Consider the following 19,347-nt stretch of genomic DNA (forward strand, 5'->3'; position numbering starts at 1 on the left):
GTTCACTTACCAGAAATCTAATTGTTCCATTCACTCACATTGAGTCCATAGCACAGAAATGGAGATCTGACCCATTACTTTTCATCCATAGAAGCCTTCTCCCACCATCTACAGCTTCTCATTCTCTTCCTATTTCCACATGTGCAAATCTAAATTTACTTTAAATGCATTTATGTCATTGGCCTGTATTACACTCTGAGGACATATGAATTACATTTTAAATATACACTATTTGAAGACATTTCTGTTGAATTTCCTATTGGGTTATTATACTTCTGGACCCTAAACTTAGACCTCATTATAATCATTATGTTTATTCTAGCAATCATCTTAAATTATGTTAAAACACTTGCATAGTTTATAGAAAAAGTCCTCTTGATGTGTTGTTCCTATGCTGCTTTGTGAAATTATCATAGTATAAATGATAAAAGCTGTGCCTTGAGAATCAGATATCAATGCCTTCCTGTGTAATCTTACAGCCTGAGTAATCATTATCACTACTCCTAGTAATCTGAAAATATTTTATCCTAGACGGTGTTGTTCCATCAGCCACTGAAACACTTAGTTTCTGACTTGTATCTGGCTAGTACGTAGATTCATTTTTCCCTCCAAAATGGACACTATTGAGTTGTTAAAACTGCTTTGCCTGTCACACTTTAATTTTACATTCATGAATCTATTCTCGTATGGTGTTGCGTTCTTCTATTTGCATCATTACACATTTTAAAATCATCTTCTAGTTACCAATTATCAGTCTGCGTTACTACAGTGTTATCCGCTTCATTGCCAGTTAGCAATCCACTTTGCCCCTTGTCCTGTTACTCCCTTTTTTCTTCATAGTCGGTAGTTTACCTTGCCTTACTGAAAGTCTATTGGAAAGCCAAGTACATTACATCCAATATACTATCCTTGTCTACTATTTGTTATATGTTCAAAAATTCAATTAAGATTTCCACTTTTGAAAAGAGTATTGATTTTTTTTAACTATTCTTTTGATTTATAGCTGCTTTTTAAATTGCATCTTTGTGTAAAAAGAAAGAGACCATTATCTTTTCTGCCACTATGTTCAGTTCATTGATCGATAGTGCAGGAATTGTTATACCTCCCTCTTTAAATATTTGAATCACTTTAGCTGATTGTCAGTCTTCTGGAACTACCTCCATTCTAAATAAGCAGAGCATCATCTCTAATATATCTTGCCTAACTTCTTTGAATATGTGACCAGTTCAGGAGCAGTCTCATTTGATGGATTATCAATTGTCTCTCCCTTTGCTATTTCAAATAACCTCATAATCTTTTTACCTTCTCTTCAAATGCCACGTCCAAATTTTCCATGTCCCAGGCAAAGTAACTATGTAATATTCTGCCTTTTCAATGTCACTACCTCTGAATTATTTTCTGCAGCCTTTTGCTGCTATCTTGATTTTCTTTCTTATATACATATTAATAGAATATTTTGCTATTTCTTTATTTTCTTGACAATTTAATTTGGAGCTATCACTTTGTTTAGCTGGTTCAGATTTCTCTCCCAATATTTTCAGGTCCTCTTCTAGCATCTTGTATTTTCTTGTAATATTCTCATGGCATAGTTTTCCTCAGTTTCAATTTTACACATTGTTTTTGTTCATCCACAAAATAGGCTACTTTGTTCCTATTTTTAGAGGAGTATATTTTCCTTAAATATTATTGATTATTGATTTAAATATTTCCCACTATGCCTATTTCTTTATCGATCAATATATTTTCCACTTCACCCTTCCCGGTCCATTCTTAACTCAGTTCTATGCCACAACCTATGAACTGTTCTATGCTTTTCCTAATAATTATTCGGACATTTATTGTGGTAGAATTTCGTTCCCTATTTGAACCCCATTTCTAAAGTTTGACTTCACTGAAATCAATAGGACTGTATTCTGGAGTGGAACACAATGCATGCTTACTATTGTACTATTTACCTAACCTATGTAACTGATGTCCGATATCTTTTACTCATAGTTTATATTACTTCCTCCTCTGTTTCACGTTCACTATTAGTGGATCTGTAGAATAGTCTCATAAACACATGTTAACCCTCATTGCCTTTTGTTATGATCCATTCACATTTCTTTTCTACCTTAGTTTTAACAGATGCACCGGACATTCAGACATTAATCTGTGGGCATTTTGTTTTATTAGGGTTGGAAAGGGAGAGGTGGAATGCTACCAAGTAAAGGTGACAATTGCTGGTTGTTAATGCAGGAAAGAGAGGAAAATTAAGTGGATGAATAGCTCTTAAAAATAAAATGCTTACCTAGAAATCCATCCCCAATCAGGTGTGCTAAAAAAGACATGAAGTAGCAGCGCTAGAGGCCATTCCTGATTCTGAAGACAGAGTAAAATGTGCAGCCTCTATTCTGTCATGCATCTAGTGCTTATGACCTGGCATGCATTTCTAGGTAGGTAATGGATTTATCACAAATTTGCTTGTGACATAGATAGGATGTAGAGAGGTCATTACACCCAATGTGCAGGGCACAGGAAACTGGGTGACAGTCAGGAAGGGGGAAGGGGTTAAACAACCAGTACAGTGTACCCCTGTGGCCATCCCCCTCAGCAAAGGTTTGGATTTTGTTGGGGGAGGCGGATGACCTAGCAGAGGAAAGTCCAGTGGCCAGCTCTCTGGTACTGAGTCTGGCTCTGTAATTCAGAAGGGAAGTGGGGAGAAGTAGTGGTGACTGGGTATTTGTTAGTTATGGGTACAGAAATGAGGATTTGTGGACAAGATTGAGATTACCGCATAGTTTGTTGCCTCCCGGGTGCCAGGGTCCAGCACATGTCCAGATGTCAGATTGAGTCCTCAGCATTCTTAAGTGGGTGAACAGCCAGAGGTCATGGTACATGTAGGCACCAATGACATAGGTAGGATGAGTGATGAGGTTCTGCACAGGGAGTTCAGGGGGTTAAATAAGTTAACGATTAGGACCTCCAGGGTTGTGATCTCAAGATTGCTACCCATGCCACATGAGGTCAGAAATGGGAAGATTATACAGTTTAACACATGGCTAAGAAGTTGGTGTTGGAGGAAGGGCACAAGATTTTTGGATCATTGGGCTCTCTTTCAGGGAAGGTGGGACCTGTTTAGGAAAGACAGTTTGCACATAAATTGGAGGAAAACTAATATCCTGTTGGGAAGGTTTGCTAGTGCTGCACAGTGGGGTTTAAACAGGAGTTGCAGGGAATGGGAACCAGAGTGCCAGAACAGATAGTGGAGAGGTTGTGGAGGCAGATGTTGGGAACCAAGGGGTTGAGCATGGTGCGACGTGTCCTGAGCTGTGTGTATTTCAATGCGAGAAGTATCACAGGAAAGACAGATGAGCTGAGGGCATGGATCGACACATGAAATTACGACATTGTAGACATTAGCGAGACTGGGTTGCAGGAGGGACAAGACTGGCAGCTTATGTTCCATTGTTTTAGACATGACAGGAAGGGAGGGGATTGAAGGAGGAGGGGTGGTGATACTAGTCATGGAAAGTATCACGGTAGTACTCAGTCAGGGCAAAATGGACAACTTGTCTAGTGAGGCTTTAAGAGTGGAAATGAGGTATAAGAAAATTATGACCACATTAATGGGGTTATATTACAGACCACCCAAAGGTCTATCGGATTTAAAGGAATAAATATATAGAAAGACCACAGACTGTTGCAAGAAATATAAAGTTGCTATAGTATGTGATTTTTCACATTTTGACTGGGACTCCCATACTCCAATAAAAGGACTAGATGGGATACAGTTTGTCAAATGTGTTCAGGAAAGTTTCCTTAATCCGTATGCAGAAGCCCCAATGAGAGAATGTGCGATACTGGATCTGCTATTCGGAAATGAGACAGGGCAGGGGACAGAAGTTTGTGGAAGGAAACACTTTGCATCTGGACACAATAATGCCATTAGTTTCAAAGTAAATATGGAACAAGATAGGTCTGGTCTGCAGGCTGAGATTGGAGGAAGGCCAATTCTGATGGTATCAGAAAGGATCTGGTAAATGTAGATTGGGACAGACAAGAGAAAATCTGCAGTTGTTGGAAATCTGAGCTTGGTGAAGCAGGTGAGGTGACACTTCACCTGTGAGTCTGTTGGGGTCATATACTGTGTTCGGTGCTCACAGTGTGGCCTCCTGTACATTGCTGAGACATGACGAAGATTGGGAGACCGCTTTGCCGAGCATCTATCCGCCATCCGCCAGAGCAAGCAGAATCTCCCACCCATTTTAATTCCACTTTCCATTCCCATTCTGGAATTCTGGAATTCTGGAAGTCGTTCCATGGCCTCCTCCACTGTTGTGATAAGGCCACACTTAGGTTGGAGGAATAATACCTTTTATTCTGTCTGGGTGGCCTCCAATCTGATGGCATGAACATTGATTTCTTGAACTTCTGGTAATGCCCCCCACCACCCCCCTTCATCATTTTCCATCCCCTTTTCCCTCTCTCATCTTAACTCCTTGCCCGCCCATCACCCTCCTCTGGTGCTCCATCCTCCATTTGTCTTTCTTCCTTGGCCTTCTGTGTCTTTCACCAATTGACTTCCCAGCAGCTCTTTACTTCATCCCTCCCCCTCCAGGTTTCCCCGATCACCTTGTGTTTCTCTCTCCCCTCCCCCCACCACCGTTTAAATCTATTCCTCAGCTTTTTTTTCCTCCAGTCCTGCTGAAGGGTTTCAGCCCGCTGAGTTCCTTCAGCATTTTGTGTGTGTTGTAGATTGGGACAGGCTGTTCTCTGGCAAAGTGTACTTGCTAAATGGGAGACCTTCAACAGTGAAATTCTGAAAGCTTGTATGCTCCTGTCAGAATGAAAGATAAAGATAACGTGTAGGGAACTTTGACTTTCAAGAGACATTGATGTCCTGGTTAAAAAAAAAATGGAGATACATAGCAGGTATAGGCAGTTAGGAACAAATGAGGTACTTATGGAGTATAAGAAATGCAAGGGAACATTTAAGGAAGATATCAGGGAGCATGAGGTTGCCATATCAGAGAAGGTGAAGGAGAATCCTCAGGGATTCTGCTGATATATCAAACGCAAAAAGATTGCAAGGGACAAAATTGGACTTCCGGAAGATTAGAATGGTAATCCATACACGGAACCAAAAGAGTTGGGGGAGACTTTAAATGAATTTTGTTGCATTTGTTTTACTTAGGAGATGAACACAGAGTCTACAGAAGTGAGGCAAAACAACATCAACTTCATGGACCCTTTCCAGAATACAGAGCAGAAGGTGTTTGCTGTCTTGACGCAAATTTGGATGGATAAATAAATCCCCAGGGACTGACAATGTGTTTCCACAAACCCCGTAGGAGGCAAGTGCAGAAATTGCAGGGGGCCCAGCAGAGATATTTAATGTTGTTCTGCTGTTTTTAAGAAAGGCTCTAAAAATATTCAGGGAAACTGTAGATCAGTGAGACTGAAGTCAGTAGTAGGAAAGTTATTGGAAGATATTCTAAGAGAACGGATATATGAACATTTGGATAGACAGGCACTGATTACTGATAGTAAGCATGGCTTCCTATGTTGTGGGCGTGCGCATCTTTTGCAATAAGCACACAAAGGAATTTAAATAGGGCACAAAATGTTGTCAGCCTCTACCTCATTGGCATGTTAAGTGTATCTCACAATCATAAACAGTAGACTTCCTTTTCCAGTTTCTGATTCAGATGGTGTTGACAACATGGAGCTTGCAATGATTTGTCTGCAGGTTTTAGAACTAGTTTGTTTATATTGTTTTTTATTGAAGAAATTATTGATTCACTATGTCAAATTCCAAAGAAGCAAAGAGCATGAAGCGCTAAAAGAACTGCTAGTTCATTTAAAGTGGAATGGCTTCATGAAATAGTAGACACTGCTACACTGGAAGTTCATGAGGCCCGGAACGTTCAGCTACAAGAGATATTTACGCACAATACAGAAACCTGTGTTACCTGCGTGTATTGTTGCAATGCACAAGTTGCTGAGGGATTTACAAGTGCAAACAGTTGGAGTAATATTTGGAAACTTGATTTTTGTAAAGCATCATTTAGCAATCAAATAACATATGGCAGTGAAAAAATCCTTCAGACCTGCTACTGGCCTCTGTGTATGTTTTGTGAGAGTGCAGATGAACATGAGCAAAAATGGTCAAACCAGAGGAGATCAAGGTTCTTTCTGATAGTGTTTTGCTAGCTGTTAAAACGAATACCTCTCTATATAAGATTGAGTGTGCATATGTTGTTGTCACTGGGCAAAAAATTACATAGCAGAAGAATTTTGTGCACACTGGTCATTACAAATTAGAGGGAACATTGGTTGTGTTTTTTGAGGAAGTTACCAGGAAAGTTAAAGAAGGATTCTCTGCCTCTCTGACTGGAAGCCTGAGACTAATGGATTGGTGGACATTCTACATGTACTTCAGCAAGGCATTTGATAAAGTCCTGCATGGGAGCTTGGTCAAGAAGGTTCAGTCGCTTGGCATTCAAGATAAGGTAGCAAATTGGATTAGACACTGGCTTTGTGGGAGAAGCCAGAGAGTGATAGTAGATCATTGCCTCTTTGACTGTGATTAATGGAGTTCAGCAAGGATCGGTGCTGAGTCTGTTGCTGTTTGTCATTTATATCAATGATCTGGATGATATTATGGTTAACTTGATCAGCAAATTTGTGGATGACACCAAGACTGGGGGTGTAGTAGACAGCGAGGAAGACTATGAGAGCTTGCAGCAGGATATCAATCAACTGGAAAAATGGCCTGAAAGATGTTAGATGGAATTTAATGCAGACAAGTACAAGGTGTTGCATTTCAGTAGGACCAAACAGGATAGTCTTACACAGTGAATGGAAGGGCATTGAGGAGTGCTGCAGAACAAAGGATCTGGGATTACAGGCCATAATTCATTGGAAGTGGCATCACTGATAGATAGGATCATAAACAAAGCTTTTAGCATGTTGGCCTTCATAAATCAAGGTATGAGTGCAGGAGATGGAATGTTAAGTTGAAGTTGGCTCAGATGTTGGTGAGGTCTAATTTGGATTATTGTGTGCAGTTTTGGTCAACTACCTACAGGAAAGATGTAAGTAAGACTGAAAGAGTACAGAGAAAATTTACAAGAATGTTGCCGATTCTGGAGGACCTGAGTTATAAGGAAAGATTAAATAGGTTAAGACTTTATTCTTTGGAATGTAGAAGATTGTGGGGAGATTTGATAGAGGTGTACAGAATTATGAGGGGTATAGATAGGGAACTCTGGAACATCTGGAAAGAGAGATCTGTGAGCACTGACACCAAGATACACCTCCTCAAGAGTCTCATCTGGCCAGTAACCCTATATGGCTGTGAAATATGGACCCTCAAAGCAGCTGATGAAAAGAAGCTGACAGCGTTTGAGATGTGGACATACGGATGTCATACATTGAAGGAGATCCAACAATTTAATCCTAGAAAAGATTGGCACAAAACCAATACTTCTGGAAGCCATTATCCGAAGGAAACTTCACTACTTTGGACACAGCTCAAAAACTGATGACACATGGGAAAGCACTGTGTTTGAAGGCAGAGTAGAAGGAAGCCATTCCCGAGACAGACAGAGGACAACCTGAATTGACAACATCAAGACGTGGACAAGCCCCACTGCCAGAGATGCAAGAGGTTTGACTGCCAACAGATCACAGTGGAAGAAAGTGGTCACCGAGGCTCTGGCAGAGTATGGCACATTGATGCACCATCAATAACTCACTCTGAGACGTAAGGCGAGATATTGGCTTTTATTGACTGAAGAAGGAACCAGCAGTGAGTGACCATCATATTACATCCTGGAGAATGAGGCAGAGGATCAGACCTCAATCGCCTTTATACAGGGCCTGTGGGAGGAGCCACAGGAGCAGTCAGAAGGGGGCGTGTCCAGACAGGCATATAGTTCACCACATTCACCCCCCCCCTTTGTTTGAAAGAGTCCCCATGTGGCGAAGTTTCTTACAGGTCAAGTCTATGGTCGAATCTGTCGCTGCGATCTACGTAGCACCGGCTGTGATTGCACCGATGCCGGCAACATTGGTGATTGCACAGGGGACGGAGGTTGTGCTGGTTCCAGCTCATGCATGTGCGAGGCACCTGGTATATAAGTGTCATGAGGAGTCCATGTAGGGCCTGGTGAGCGCGGTGTCACCTCGGGTACAGGGTTCATAGTTACCGGAGAGTGGTCTGCTGCACCTGCGGGCGCCAGGTCGCGGATGGAGACCGTGTCCTCCCGCCCATCAGGTAAGACCACGTAAGCATACTGGGGGTTTGCATGCAGAAGGTGAACCCTCTCGACCAGCGGGGAGTATTTATTGCTCCTCACATGTTTCCGGAGCAGCAGTGGCCCCGGAGACATCAGCCAAACTGGTAGAGCGGTCCCAGTGACAGACTTCCTGGGAAAAGAGAATGGGAGTTCATGAGGAGGGGGGTGGGACTGCCATCCGACCACCTGGGCCCTCCAAGAGCTTGTGCTTGGCTCAATGATCCCCTCCCTGAGCAGCCGCTGCACCTCTGACTGAATGAAGGCCCTGTCCCCTGCACTGTACCCCCTGCTTTTAGTTGCCACCGGTTTACAGTCGGGGTCAGGTTGGCGAACAGCGGCGGGGGAGGGACCTTGAGAGTGGAGAGACTGCAAGTGGTGTCGGTAGCGCAGCTGTCGTGCTGGATGGGATGTGTGTGCCGCTGTGTGTGTGTGGTCAGTAGTGATGAAGTCCCACAGAACTGAGGATTCCGGACAGTGAGTGGTGGGAGGGGCCCATCATATGCCATAGCCACACTTTCGAGGTGGCTCTGGAAGTCCAGCCTCAATAGCACAGGTGTGCACAGATTAGGCATGACCAGTAGCGCAAAGTTCCGATATTCTGCGCCCTGCACCACCAATGTCGCTACACAACCCCCCCCCCCCCCCGGATGTCTGTGGAATGTAACCCGGAAACCAAATGGATCCTCCGACTTACAGGCCGCGTTGCGAGTCCGCAGCGTTGCACTGTGTCCGGGTGAATAAAACTCTTAGTGCTGCCCGTGTCAAACAGGCATCTAGTCCTGTGCCCCTCCACCCGGATGTCCATCATGGACCTTGCAAACTGGTGTGGGGCGCTTTGGTCGAGAGTTACAGTGGCCAGAGTTGAATTGCCGTCGGGGTACCCGGTAAGCATCGGAGGGTCGGGGGTGGGGCGTGCCGACGCCGACAAAGATGGCCGCCCACATCCAGGCATGCAAGATGGCGGCCCCCACGTTTCACCCGCAGCGCTGCACTCCGCTCGCAGTTTAGACTTACAGACCTTGGCGAAATGGCCCCGCTTTCTGCAGCTGGAGCAGGTCGCTTCTCGCGCTGGACAGCATTTTCGAGGGTGCCTTTTAAGTCCACAGAAATAACAAAGCATAGGCTTCTGACGGGCCACCGCTGTGGTCGGGTTCGGGGAGCTCGTGGAATCGTGACTGGCAGTGGCGATTTCGCTCGCGGGAGCCGGCGGTGGCGGCGTCTGAGGCATCCACGGAACCGGCAGGGAATCATGTGACTGGACAGCATCGGCGTAGTGCAGCGCAGCTTCCAGAGCGTTGGCCATCTCGATCGCCGAGTGTAAGGTAAGATCGGAGTGTTCCAGCAGTTGCTGGCGCATGTACACGGACCTCAGTCCTGTCACAAAGGCGTCTCGTACTAGCAGCTCCGCATGTTGTTCTGCCGTGAGAGTCTTGCAGTCACAAGCTCGGACGAGTGTCTGTAGTGCTCGGAGAAACTCGGCGCTCGATTCTCCAGGCCGCTGTCGCTGGGTAGCTAAACGATGTCTTGCATAGACGGTGTTCACCGGCCGCAGGTACTGTCTTTTGAGGGCATCCAGTGCCCCTTCGTAGGTCGGCAGGTCCCGGATAATGGAATAAACTTTTGGGGTGACCCTCGAGAGGAGAATTCTGTACATAACGGCAGGGTCAGTCGCACGAAGCTCCGCCAAGTATGATTGGAAGCATGCAAGCCAGTGTTCAAAAGCAAGAGCTGCTTCAGGGTCTTAAGAGTCCAAATCCAACCGTTCCGGACGTAAAACAGTTTCCATGTTTTAAAACTTTCAGTCAATAAAATTGATGCACCATCAATAACTCACTCTGAGACGTAAGGCGAGATATTGGCTTTTATTGACTGAAGAAGGAACCAGCAGTGAGTGACCATCATATTACATCCTGGAGAATGAGGCAGAGGATCAGACCTCGATCGCCTTTATACAGGGCCTGTGGGAGGAGCCACAGGAGCAGACAGAAGGGGGCATGTCCATGCAGGCACATAGTTCACCACACACATGATGATGATAGATAGGGTAAATGCAAGTAGGCTTTTGCCACTGAGGTTGGGTGTGATGAAAACTAGAGGTTAAGGGTTAAGCGTGAAAGGTATAAAGTTTAAGTGGAATGTGAGTGGAATCCTCACTCAGAGGGTGGTGAGAGTGTGGAATGAGCTGCTGAGATAGAACAATTCAGCACAAAAAATCCTCACTTGCTAAATGACAGTTGTAAAGTAATGTGTGGTTACTCATCACTGGCTTCCAAATTAGTGAAAATAAACTTTCCGTTTTAACCTGATCTATGTCCTCCATAATAAAAAAAATCAACTAAATCATCTTCTAGACCTTTCTGCTTCAGCAGAAAATGTGTTAATATATCACATTTATTCTTTTAACCACAGTTTACCATCTTTTGTATGGTTCATCAAATCTGTGTCGTGATTTCTTCCTGACTTTCACTTTTTGATGTCAATGAAAGTGCGGCTGAACTATTACCATGTACAAATTTATAATTTCCACTTACTCTTAGGTTTCACTATACTGTTAGGTTCCTACTTGTCAAAACAGAAATACTGCTGGTCTTTTATTATATTTTATTCTGCCCACATCAACACTTGCAGGGAATTATGTAGCTCTGTTCATTTCAGGTGAATGGAATGATTTATCCTAAGGTGCAGTCATTTTGTCCATGAGCTTACATGACAGCTACTTTGCATACAGCAAGCTCCCACAAATAATAATGAACTGAGAAACCACTCGACAGCATAGACCTTGATTTTATATTACAATTTAAAATATGCTAGTCATTCAGCAGCCAATTTTACATTACTAATTTTGTCTTATTTTAATTGTGTTCTTTATGGCTCAGTTGGTAACACGCTTTCCTCCAAGTCAGAAATTTGAACATCAAGTACCATTCCTGATTTAGAGCCCAAGCATTTACACTGAAACTCCAATGTCACCTTGATGGTTCTGTCTTCCCAAAGAGATAATTAATTGAGGGCCTCAATGCTCACTTGGACAGATGTAATAAAATCTCAAGGCTCTATTTTGAAGAACAGCAAGGTATTTAATCATGATCTCCTACCCAATATTTATCCTTTGTCTAATATTGATAGGTTCAGTAGAGAGGCATATAGAGTGCTGGCCTTCATTAGTCGAGGAACTGAGTTCAAGAGCCATGAGGTAATGTTGCAACTATATAAAACCCTGGTTAGATCACATGTGGAATACTGTGCTCAGTTCTTATGGCTTCATTATATGAAAAATGCAGAAGTTTTACAAATATGCAAGAAAGATTTGCCAGAACGCTGCCTGGATTAGAGAGCAATTCCTGTGAGGATTGGATGAGTAAGCCAGGGCTTTTTTCTTTGGGAGATGACAAGCAACTGGAAAGACATGTACAAGCTGATTATAGATCGAGTGGATAGCCAGAGACTTTTCCCCAGGATGCAAATGGCTAATATGATGGTCCATAAGGCACACAATTTTAAGGTGATTGGAGGAAAGGATCAGGGGTATGTCAGAGATAAGTTTTTTTTACACTGAGAGTGGTGAGTTCATCGTATATCTTGCTGGGTTGGTGGTAGAAACAGATACACTAGGGCATTTAAGAAACTCTTAGAGAGGTGCAAGGATGATAGAAAAATGGAGGGCGAAGTAGGAGGAAAGGATTAGATTGATTTTAGAGCAGGTTAAAGGTCGGCATAATATCATATGCCAAAGGGTCTGTACTTTGCTGTAGTGTTCTATATTCTATATTTTTCTAAAGGAGATTTTCACATTACATCATCATAGGGCTGAAAACTAGTTCACAAATTTGACATTGTATTTCTTCTATCATAACTGTCCTTCATTAGCCCTTCCAAATTGATATCCATCAGTTCTTAAAAAAATGGGATGTTTAACTAAGATGAGAGGAAAATTCTTTACTCAGATAAAGAGGTGAATATGTGGATTTATTTTAGCATGCAATGCAGTGGAGGCCATGTTGGTAAATATAATTCAGAATGAGTTAGCTAGATTCTTAAACATATAAGGTACGAAAAGGAACTGGGAGAATGGGAAAATGGCATTGAGACAGAGGATCACCCTTGGTTGTACTGGATGTCAGAACTGAATCAAAGACCTGAACATACTACTTGTGCTCTTATTTATCTATGCTTACCAGATTGATTCTTGAGATGGTGGAATGGTTCTTTGAGGTGATACTAAGCAGATTAGACCCATAGTCTGATAGCGTAATATACAAAACTGCCCCTGAGCAAACAAGTTAGATAGAGGAATCATGTTTCCTCTGATTGGTTTTCTAGATCCATCACATCACACGGTGGGGGGGGGGGGGGGGGGAGGATTTGACATTCAGTAGAGACTTCAGAAAAAACTTCTTCACTCAGTCAATAGTGCATTGCCTAACTTCTCAGTAATCAAAGCTATAGAGGCTTAGTCTCTGAGCATATTCAGGAAAAGAAGAGAGATTAATAGATTTGTTGATATTAAGGGATAAGAGACTAGTGCAGGAAAGGAATGCTGAAGGTAAGAGTTCAGCCATGGTTTAATTGATTGCAGGAAAAGAATGCTTGAAGGTCAAGATCACAAACCTATCACAAAGCTCATTGTCTACAAAGTGGATGTGATCCATGCCAAAATAAATGGTTCTCTATGTATAACAAGCATCACAAGGTGTTGGAAAATACCATTTGTGTTGCGTCTACAAAATCCTCCAAATCCAGTGGCAGGTTACTCAAACTTTGTCAGGCCAACATTCCCTGCAATGAGACCCGGATTATATTTGGCCAGTTCTGCTGGGCAGACTTCATTCACATGCTTGATGCTGGACTCGCAAAATATTTATTCTATTCTGAGCTCTGTCACAGGAGCAGATTACTAATCAAACCAAAGAAATGATTGCAGAATGTTTTTAGCATCCCTGAAAAGGTGCAATATCCCCATTTGAAGTCTCTGCTTGCTTCCCACTCGAAACAGAGAAGAGCATTTAGGATGATGTTGAGAACCTTGTGCTCATATATCAGGCAAACACAAAATCCCAGCGTAAATGGTAGAAAGAGCATCCGCACATGCGGCTTATCAAGCACTCACTGCCCTATCTAGGGAAGGGTCTGCCATTCTGTGTTCGGCTCACTACGTTGCTCAAATCGCATAGAACTGGTGCCAAAGCAAATCATCACTAATCCCTAGGAATTTCTAAGGTGCGAAGAAGAATGGAGAGTAGGCACAAAGGGATGAATGGCCTAATCCTGTTTTATTCCTTTTTGTCAAATGTCAACCCTCCCCAATTATTATCTTTCCAGTCATTAGATAATAAGTTTACTTTGAACTTTTGAACTTTAATGTTAAATCGTGTATAAAGTATTCAAGAACCCAATATTAATGCGAGTGTTTCATTTAAACATTTTGACAATTAGTTTGTAGATGAAAGTACTAAAGGCAAATGCGGTCAGAATATACTTCCCTGCAACCAATGGTTCTATGATACATCTTGCAGCTCACCTTGTCTCTGTCTTCTGCATATTGGGACAAAGTCAGAGGTGAGCTGCTGGTCAAGTCCCACTGACACACGGACATACTGAGCTAAGTGGCTGGTCCTTTACCTCCGGCATGAATGGGACCTCTGACCCCGAGTTAAAAGGAAGGTAAGTGCAGGGTCATCTTAATCTATTTTTCTTTAATTTATTATGTTTCTAAATTAAATTTGTATCTTAATTTGTACTTGCTACTTGAACTGTTTGAAAATGATTCAGACTATCAAGAGACACATGAAACAGTTCAAAGGCATTTGGCATCAATGAATTGTCAAAACACTAACAGGATGTTATTGGAGTGGGATCTCAGGATCCTCCACATGCTCTCAGACTAATCTGCTTCATAGGAAAACCAGTGGGTATGAAGCATCAGCTCAGTTAGCAATCTGTTTCTGGATAAGGTTTGTTTGAGCAGATGGATGCCACCTTCAGCGATGACTTCAAGCCGTGGGTCACGATCAGTACTATTCTGCTTCAGAAGGCACATGCAATGAAGTCTTACTTTACTTAGGAATAGATTGAGATTGAGAAACAGGAATTAACACCCATAAAGTTGTTGCATTTGCACAATAAGATAGCAGTAACAGTCTGCTGGTTATTGAGCATTGCCACAGAAGGACAGAAATGGCAGAGGAAAAGGAAATGGAGTTGTAGAATTTGATATTCCAAAGAAGAAATACCTAAAAGATCAACAATAATTTTCAAACCTGGAGGAGAAAGTGAAAATAAAAGTAAAGATTTAGTTCTTGGCGCTCAATAGAAGCTTAGTCTTTAAGACAATATAAGGTTATCCCATCATAGCCTAAATCTACCTTTAATATTACTTTACAATACTTCAGTGTAATAGAGTCATAGAGCAAGAGCATAGAAACAGGGCCTTCAGCCCAATCAGTCCATACCATGTTGTCCTCCTCCCAGCTAGTCCCAGTTTCCTGTACTCAACCAAGCCACATCCCTCCTGCTACCTTCTTCTTCTTCTTCTTCTTCTTCTTCATGTGCCTTGCACGTTACACGCTTGGGCAATCGTGGCTCTCCACATCGAACGATCCCTTGTGGCGTCTTGCACACTTAGATTTGTTAGTTCTTTCACAGTGTCCATATATTTTCTTCTTTGCCTTCCTCTTCCGCATTTCCCAGGTACACGGCCTTGTAATGTAAGGCATTCTATTTCTCCCTTTCTGATGACATGGCCCAGGAAATGAAGTTTCCTCTCATTTAATGTTCTCATTAAAGATCTTTTTGTATGGGGACATTGGAGTACTGTTTCATTAGTTACCCTATCTCCATATATTTTCAGCATTCTTCTAAGAAACCACATTTCTGTTGCTTCTAAGTTTCTTTGGAGTTCTGGTGTTACAGTCCATGTTTCGGAAGCATACAGCAAGATTGACCAGATGTGACATTTTACTAGCCTAAGCCTTGTTGTCATAGAAATGTGTCTGTTGGTAAAAATAGGTTTCATTGTTTGGAAGTTGATTTTGGCAATGGCAATTCTTTTTATTTCTACTTTAATTCTAACATCTTGTGATATAAAGCTACCAAGGTAATTAAAGCTGGTCTTTTGTTCAGTCTCTTGGTTACCGATGTACAATTGGCAGTTGCTACCTATCCTTTTTAAATGACACCATTGTACCTGCTCGTGGTAAGGTAAGAGGAGAGGGGTGGGGTGCGGGGTGCGGAGAGAGTGCGGGGTGCGGAGAGAACGGGGTGAGCGGAGAGAGCGGGGTGAGCGGAGAGAGCGGGGTGAGCGGAGAGAGCGGGGTGAGCGGAGAGGAGTGGGGTGAGTGGAGAGGAGTGGGGTTAGTGGAGAGGAGTGGGGTTAGTGGAGAGGAGTGGGGTGGGGTGAGAGGAGAGGAATGGGGTGAGAGGAGAGGAATGGTGTGCGGTGAGAGTGGGGTGCAGTGAGAGGAGTGGAATGGGTTGTGGGGTTTTGGTCATGGTAGTGGGAGAGTGAGCTTGGTGGGATGACACTGGGGTGCAAAGCCTTAGCCAATCATTGCAGCCTTTTCTCATTCGTCTTTCTCTGGCTTCTACTGGGAGTCATGAATGGGAGCAGTGGATAATTATTTGTCATTTCTAAATCTACAATCATGTCTTCCCTTTCCTTTGATCTCTTCGTCACTCACTAACCCAAGCCAATTTGCTATGCCTAAGGAGATCAATTTTGGAAATATCACTATGACTACAAAGCTTGCTTCTTGATCCTGTTGTTCTTATCCTTCCCAAAATTAAAATGAAAAGGTATTAACTTAGAAGGCGACCTTAAAATGAGATGCCCAAGAAAATGTATTAGTTTTGGTTTTGAAAATGAATATACTATGTAACTATGTCATGTTTTACACTGCAACTGACCGCCAGAATAATTCTGCAAGGACAAACATTCACAGTTTGTTCAAACAAGTAACAGCCACGTTGCTGCAAAGTGTTAATTTAAAATACTATTAACTATCAAGTGTCAATAATTTTAGATTGTAGTTCTTCAACACTTAAAGGCAAATTTTATTTAATTAAATGAGTAGTTAGCAATTCTGCCCTCCTCATAACCAGCCAGTTTCTTTTGTGAAAATAACAATTGCAATTGATAATTCCCAAAGTAAGCGAGTAGTTTACAATTATTCTAATAAAAACAATGTCTGTATTCATTTCACTAGCAGGTGCAGAATAAATTTCCATAAAATATCCATTTAAATTGTTAAGCTACATTTCACATAAAATCCAAAAGGGTCACACAGTAGCACGATCTCTTCTCTATTTGAACCATGTAGTGGTGGACAGAGTCTATCACGTTGTGAGAAATGGAAAGCTTTCATTTGCAGTGAATGAATATGAAGAAGTTTATTGCAAACATGCTTAGAGGGATTGAAGTAACTCCGAGGGGGCTCACATGGAGCCAACATTGGCAAGACCCGTTCGACCAGATGGCACATTTCTGCACAGTAAGTACTATGTAACGTTCTCTATTTTTCTTTAGTCTTTGCAAAACAAATAGACACATGCAGTAGAAAAACTTAAATGTTGGCTTTGGCATAATGGAAGATTGTAAGTGTACACAAGTGGTTTTTCCATCTGTTTTCTCAACAGATAGAAGCTCCAAGACCTAAAAAAAATATTAGTATCAGCAACGTCTACTCATGGAGGGAATATAAAAACAATGTGCTTCTCTCACTTTTCCATGAAATTGGTTTGTTAACAATTGCAATGAGTATCAAGAAAATATTGAGCTAAACTTCATCCTTTCTTACCAAATATATCTACATCCTTTCTTACTGATTAAATAAATACTCTTTAGTAACCACTTTATTGTGTACACATCCAGACCCCCTGCTCATCAATGCAAGTATCTATGGCAGCAAGTCAATGCAGAAATGGTCAAGAAATCCAGTTGGTGTTCAGACTAAACATCAGAATGGGGAAGAAACTATGCCCTAAGTGACTGTGATCATTAGTGCCAGACGGGGTGGTTTGAGTATCTCAGAAACTGCGGATCTCATGGGGTTTCATGTCTAATAGTCTCTAGAGTTTACAGAAAATGGTCTGAAATACAAAAATCATCCAGTAAGCAGCAAAAAAAATGGCTTGTTCAAGATAGGTGTCAGAGGAGAATGGCCAGACTGGTTCAAGCTGACAGGAAGGCGACTGTAACTCAGTAGCCATGTTACAACAGTGGTGTGCAGAAGAACATCTTTCAATGTACAACACAGTGAACTTTGAAGCAGATGACCACACCCAGTTCCATTCCTGTACCTAATAATGTGGCCACTGAGTTTAAACTATATTTCAGTCAATCTACAAGTTACAGTACACACTTGTGTTAACTGCTTTGAGTTAATGGTAAAATAAAATCTTAAGCCATTCATCAATTCAAGGCATTTAATCTTTGCAAGTGCTACTCTGACAGATTTTACATGTTCTGCCTTTTTGAAACTGTATGAGAAATAATTTTCATCACTTGACAAACACAATGCAAGTGATAATAATAAATACTTCCTTGTACACTGCCACAATCCACGTACTTAGGCTCTTCAGAAGGAATACCTTTCCGTGATTTGTGGATACACTTCCAAATACTTCAACTGGATTAGCAAAATTATGTTAAGTGTTTCAACTCTGTCTATTTAAGTTCCCGGTAAGGTGCATTTAGGATTAATAACATAAGGTTAAAAGAAATAGGAATTTGTTTTTAAAATTACAAATCCAGAAGGGTTTATTTGTTGTTCCTTAACATGCCTTCTGACACATCATGTGCCAACCTTGCCACTTCTTTAGAAATTTTATCTGTTTTTTTTTTACGAGGCCGAGTTGCTAGCTTGATGCTCAACCCAGCACAGGTGGAAAGCGTGCAAGAAGCTTGCGGGATTCTAATCTGGGACCACTTACCTCAAAGTCCGGTGTGGATGCCACTACACCACTGGCAGCAAGGCTTTAGTACATGTTACAAAATGTTAAACAACAGAGGTGGCATGTCCCAGTGAAATTCTTCTATGCAAAAAGTACATGTGCTGAGTCCTTCTTTAGCCTTAATGTGAAACAAGAGAGAAACTAAAACACAAGTGTTGTAAATCTAAATAAATAGAGCTTCCATAGATTTAGGGTACTCGCAGGAATTCACCCAAGGACAACATTTCAGAAATACAAGATATTGAATAAATTAAATAGTTGCTTTAAAATATTTACCCTGATTTGATGCACTGAATGGGTGCTGCACAGAGATTGTACAACTCAGAGTTAGAATGATGATTAAACTTTGCCCATTACGGTTTGGATGAACATCTGACAGATTGATTATGACATAACTTAAGAATGAATGGTGCTGGCAAAACATCAGGCATACCATGATAGACAGCACCTAGAAGTGTCCAATCCAAATTATCATTTTGTGGGTTTCCATAAGAAATGCTTTAAAACATGCACAGAACAATTCTAATGTGCAACTTGTACAGAAGCAATAGGAACTATGTGCTCCAGTTTCCAGATTCAGGCCTTCCAATCTTAAGTTTAACTGATCTTTTCCACAACTGTATCGGGCTAATTTTAACTTGAGCAGTAAACTCCCAAAGTTATTGAATTTTCATTTGATTGATTTAATTGCAACTCCACAAAATAGCACATATGATTCTGGTATTATCAGTATATCCCTGCAAATTATGATTGATTCTATGATCATCACTACAAAAAGCAAACAGATGACAAAGAAATTATTTTTATACAATAATTTCAATCTGGTAAATAGTGAAATCCAGAAATCCATGAGTAAATTGATAACTCACCTTTTAATCTAATGCTGTCTGGGCTTCCATCTTGCTGCAATTAAATAGGAACAAAATAAAAGTCAATAAATATTAATTTAATGATTTTTATTTCATAATTGTGGGGGTATTAATTCATGTCTCTTACTTACTGAAAATACACAAGATGAAATTTCTGCAACAAGATGAGGAATAACTTTATACTCTAACTTTTCATTGACTGACAGTGCTGTTTAGTTGGTTTCTTGTATCCATGGCATGATTAG

General features: G+C 41.6%; 1 protein-coding gene across 1 annotated transcript in view; it reads right to left on the reverse strand.

Moving 5' to 3' along the window:
- Positions 1-19,347, reverse strand: part of LOC132390929 (follistatin-related protein 5-like) — a 206,406-nt gene that overhangs the window by 140,353 nt on the left and 46,706 nt on the right. Inside the window, exon 3 of the mRNA XM_059963464.1 lies at positions 19,103-19,136. Coding sequence (XP_059819447.1) covers positions 19,103-19,136 — 34 coding nt within the window. The remainder of the gene's footprint in view (positions 1-19,102; positions 19,137-19,347) is intronic.

Source organism: Hypanus sabinus, chromosome 3 (assembly GCF_030144855.1).
Source record: "Hypanus sabinus isolate sHypSab1 chromosome 3, sHypSab1.hap1, whole genome shotgun sequence".
In the NCBI taxonomy this organism is placed as follows: Eukaryota; Metazoa; Chordata; class Chondrichthyes; order Myliobatiformes; family Dasyatidae; genus Hypanus; species Hypanus sabinus.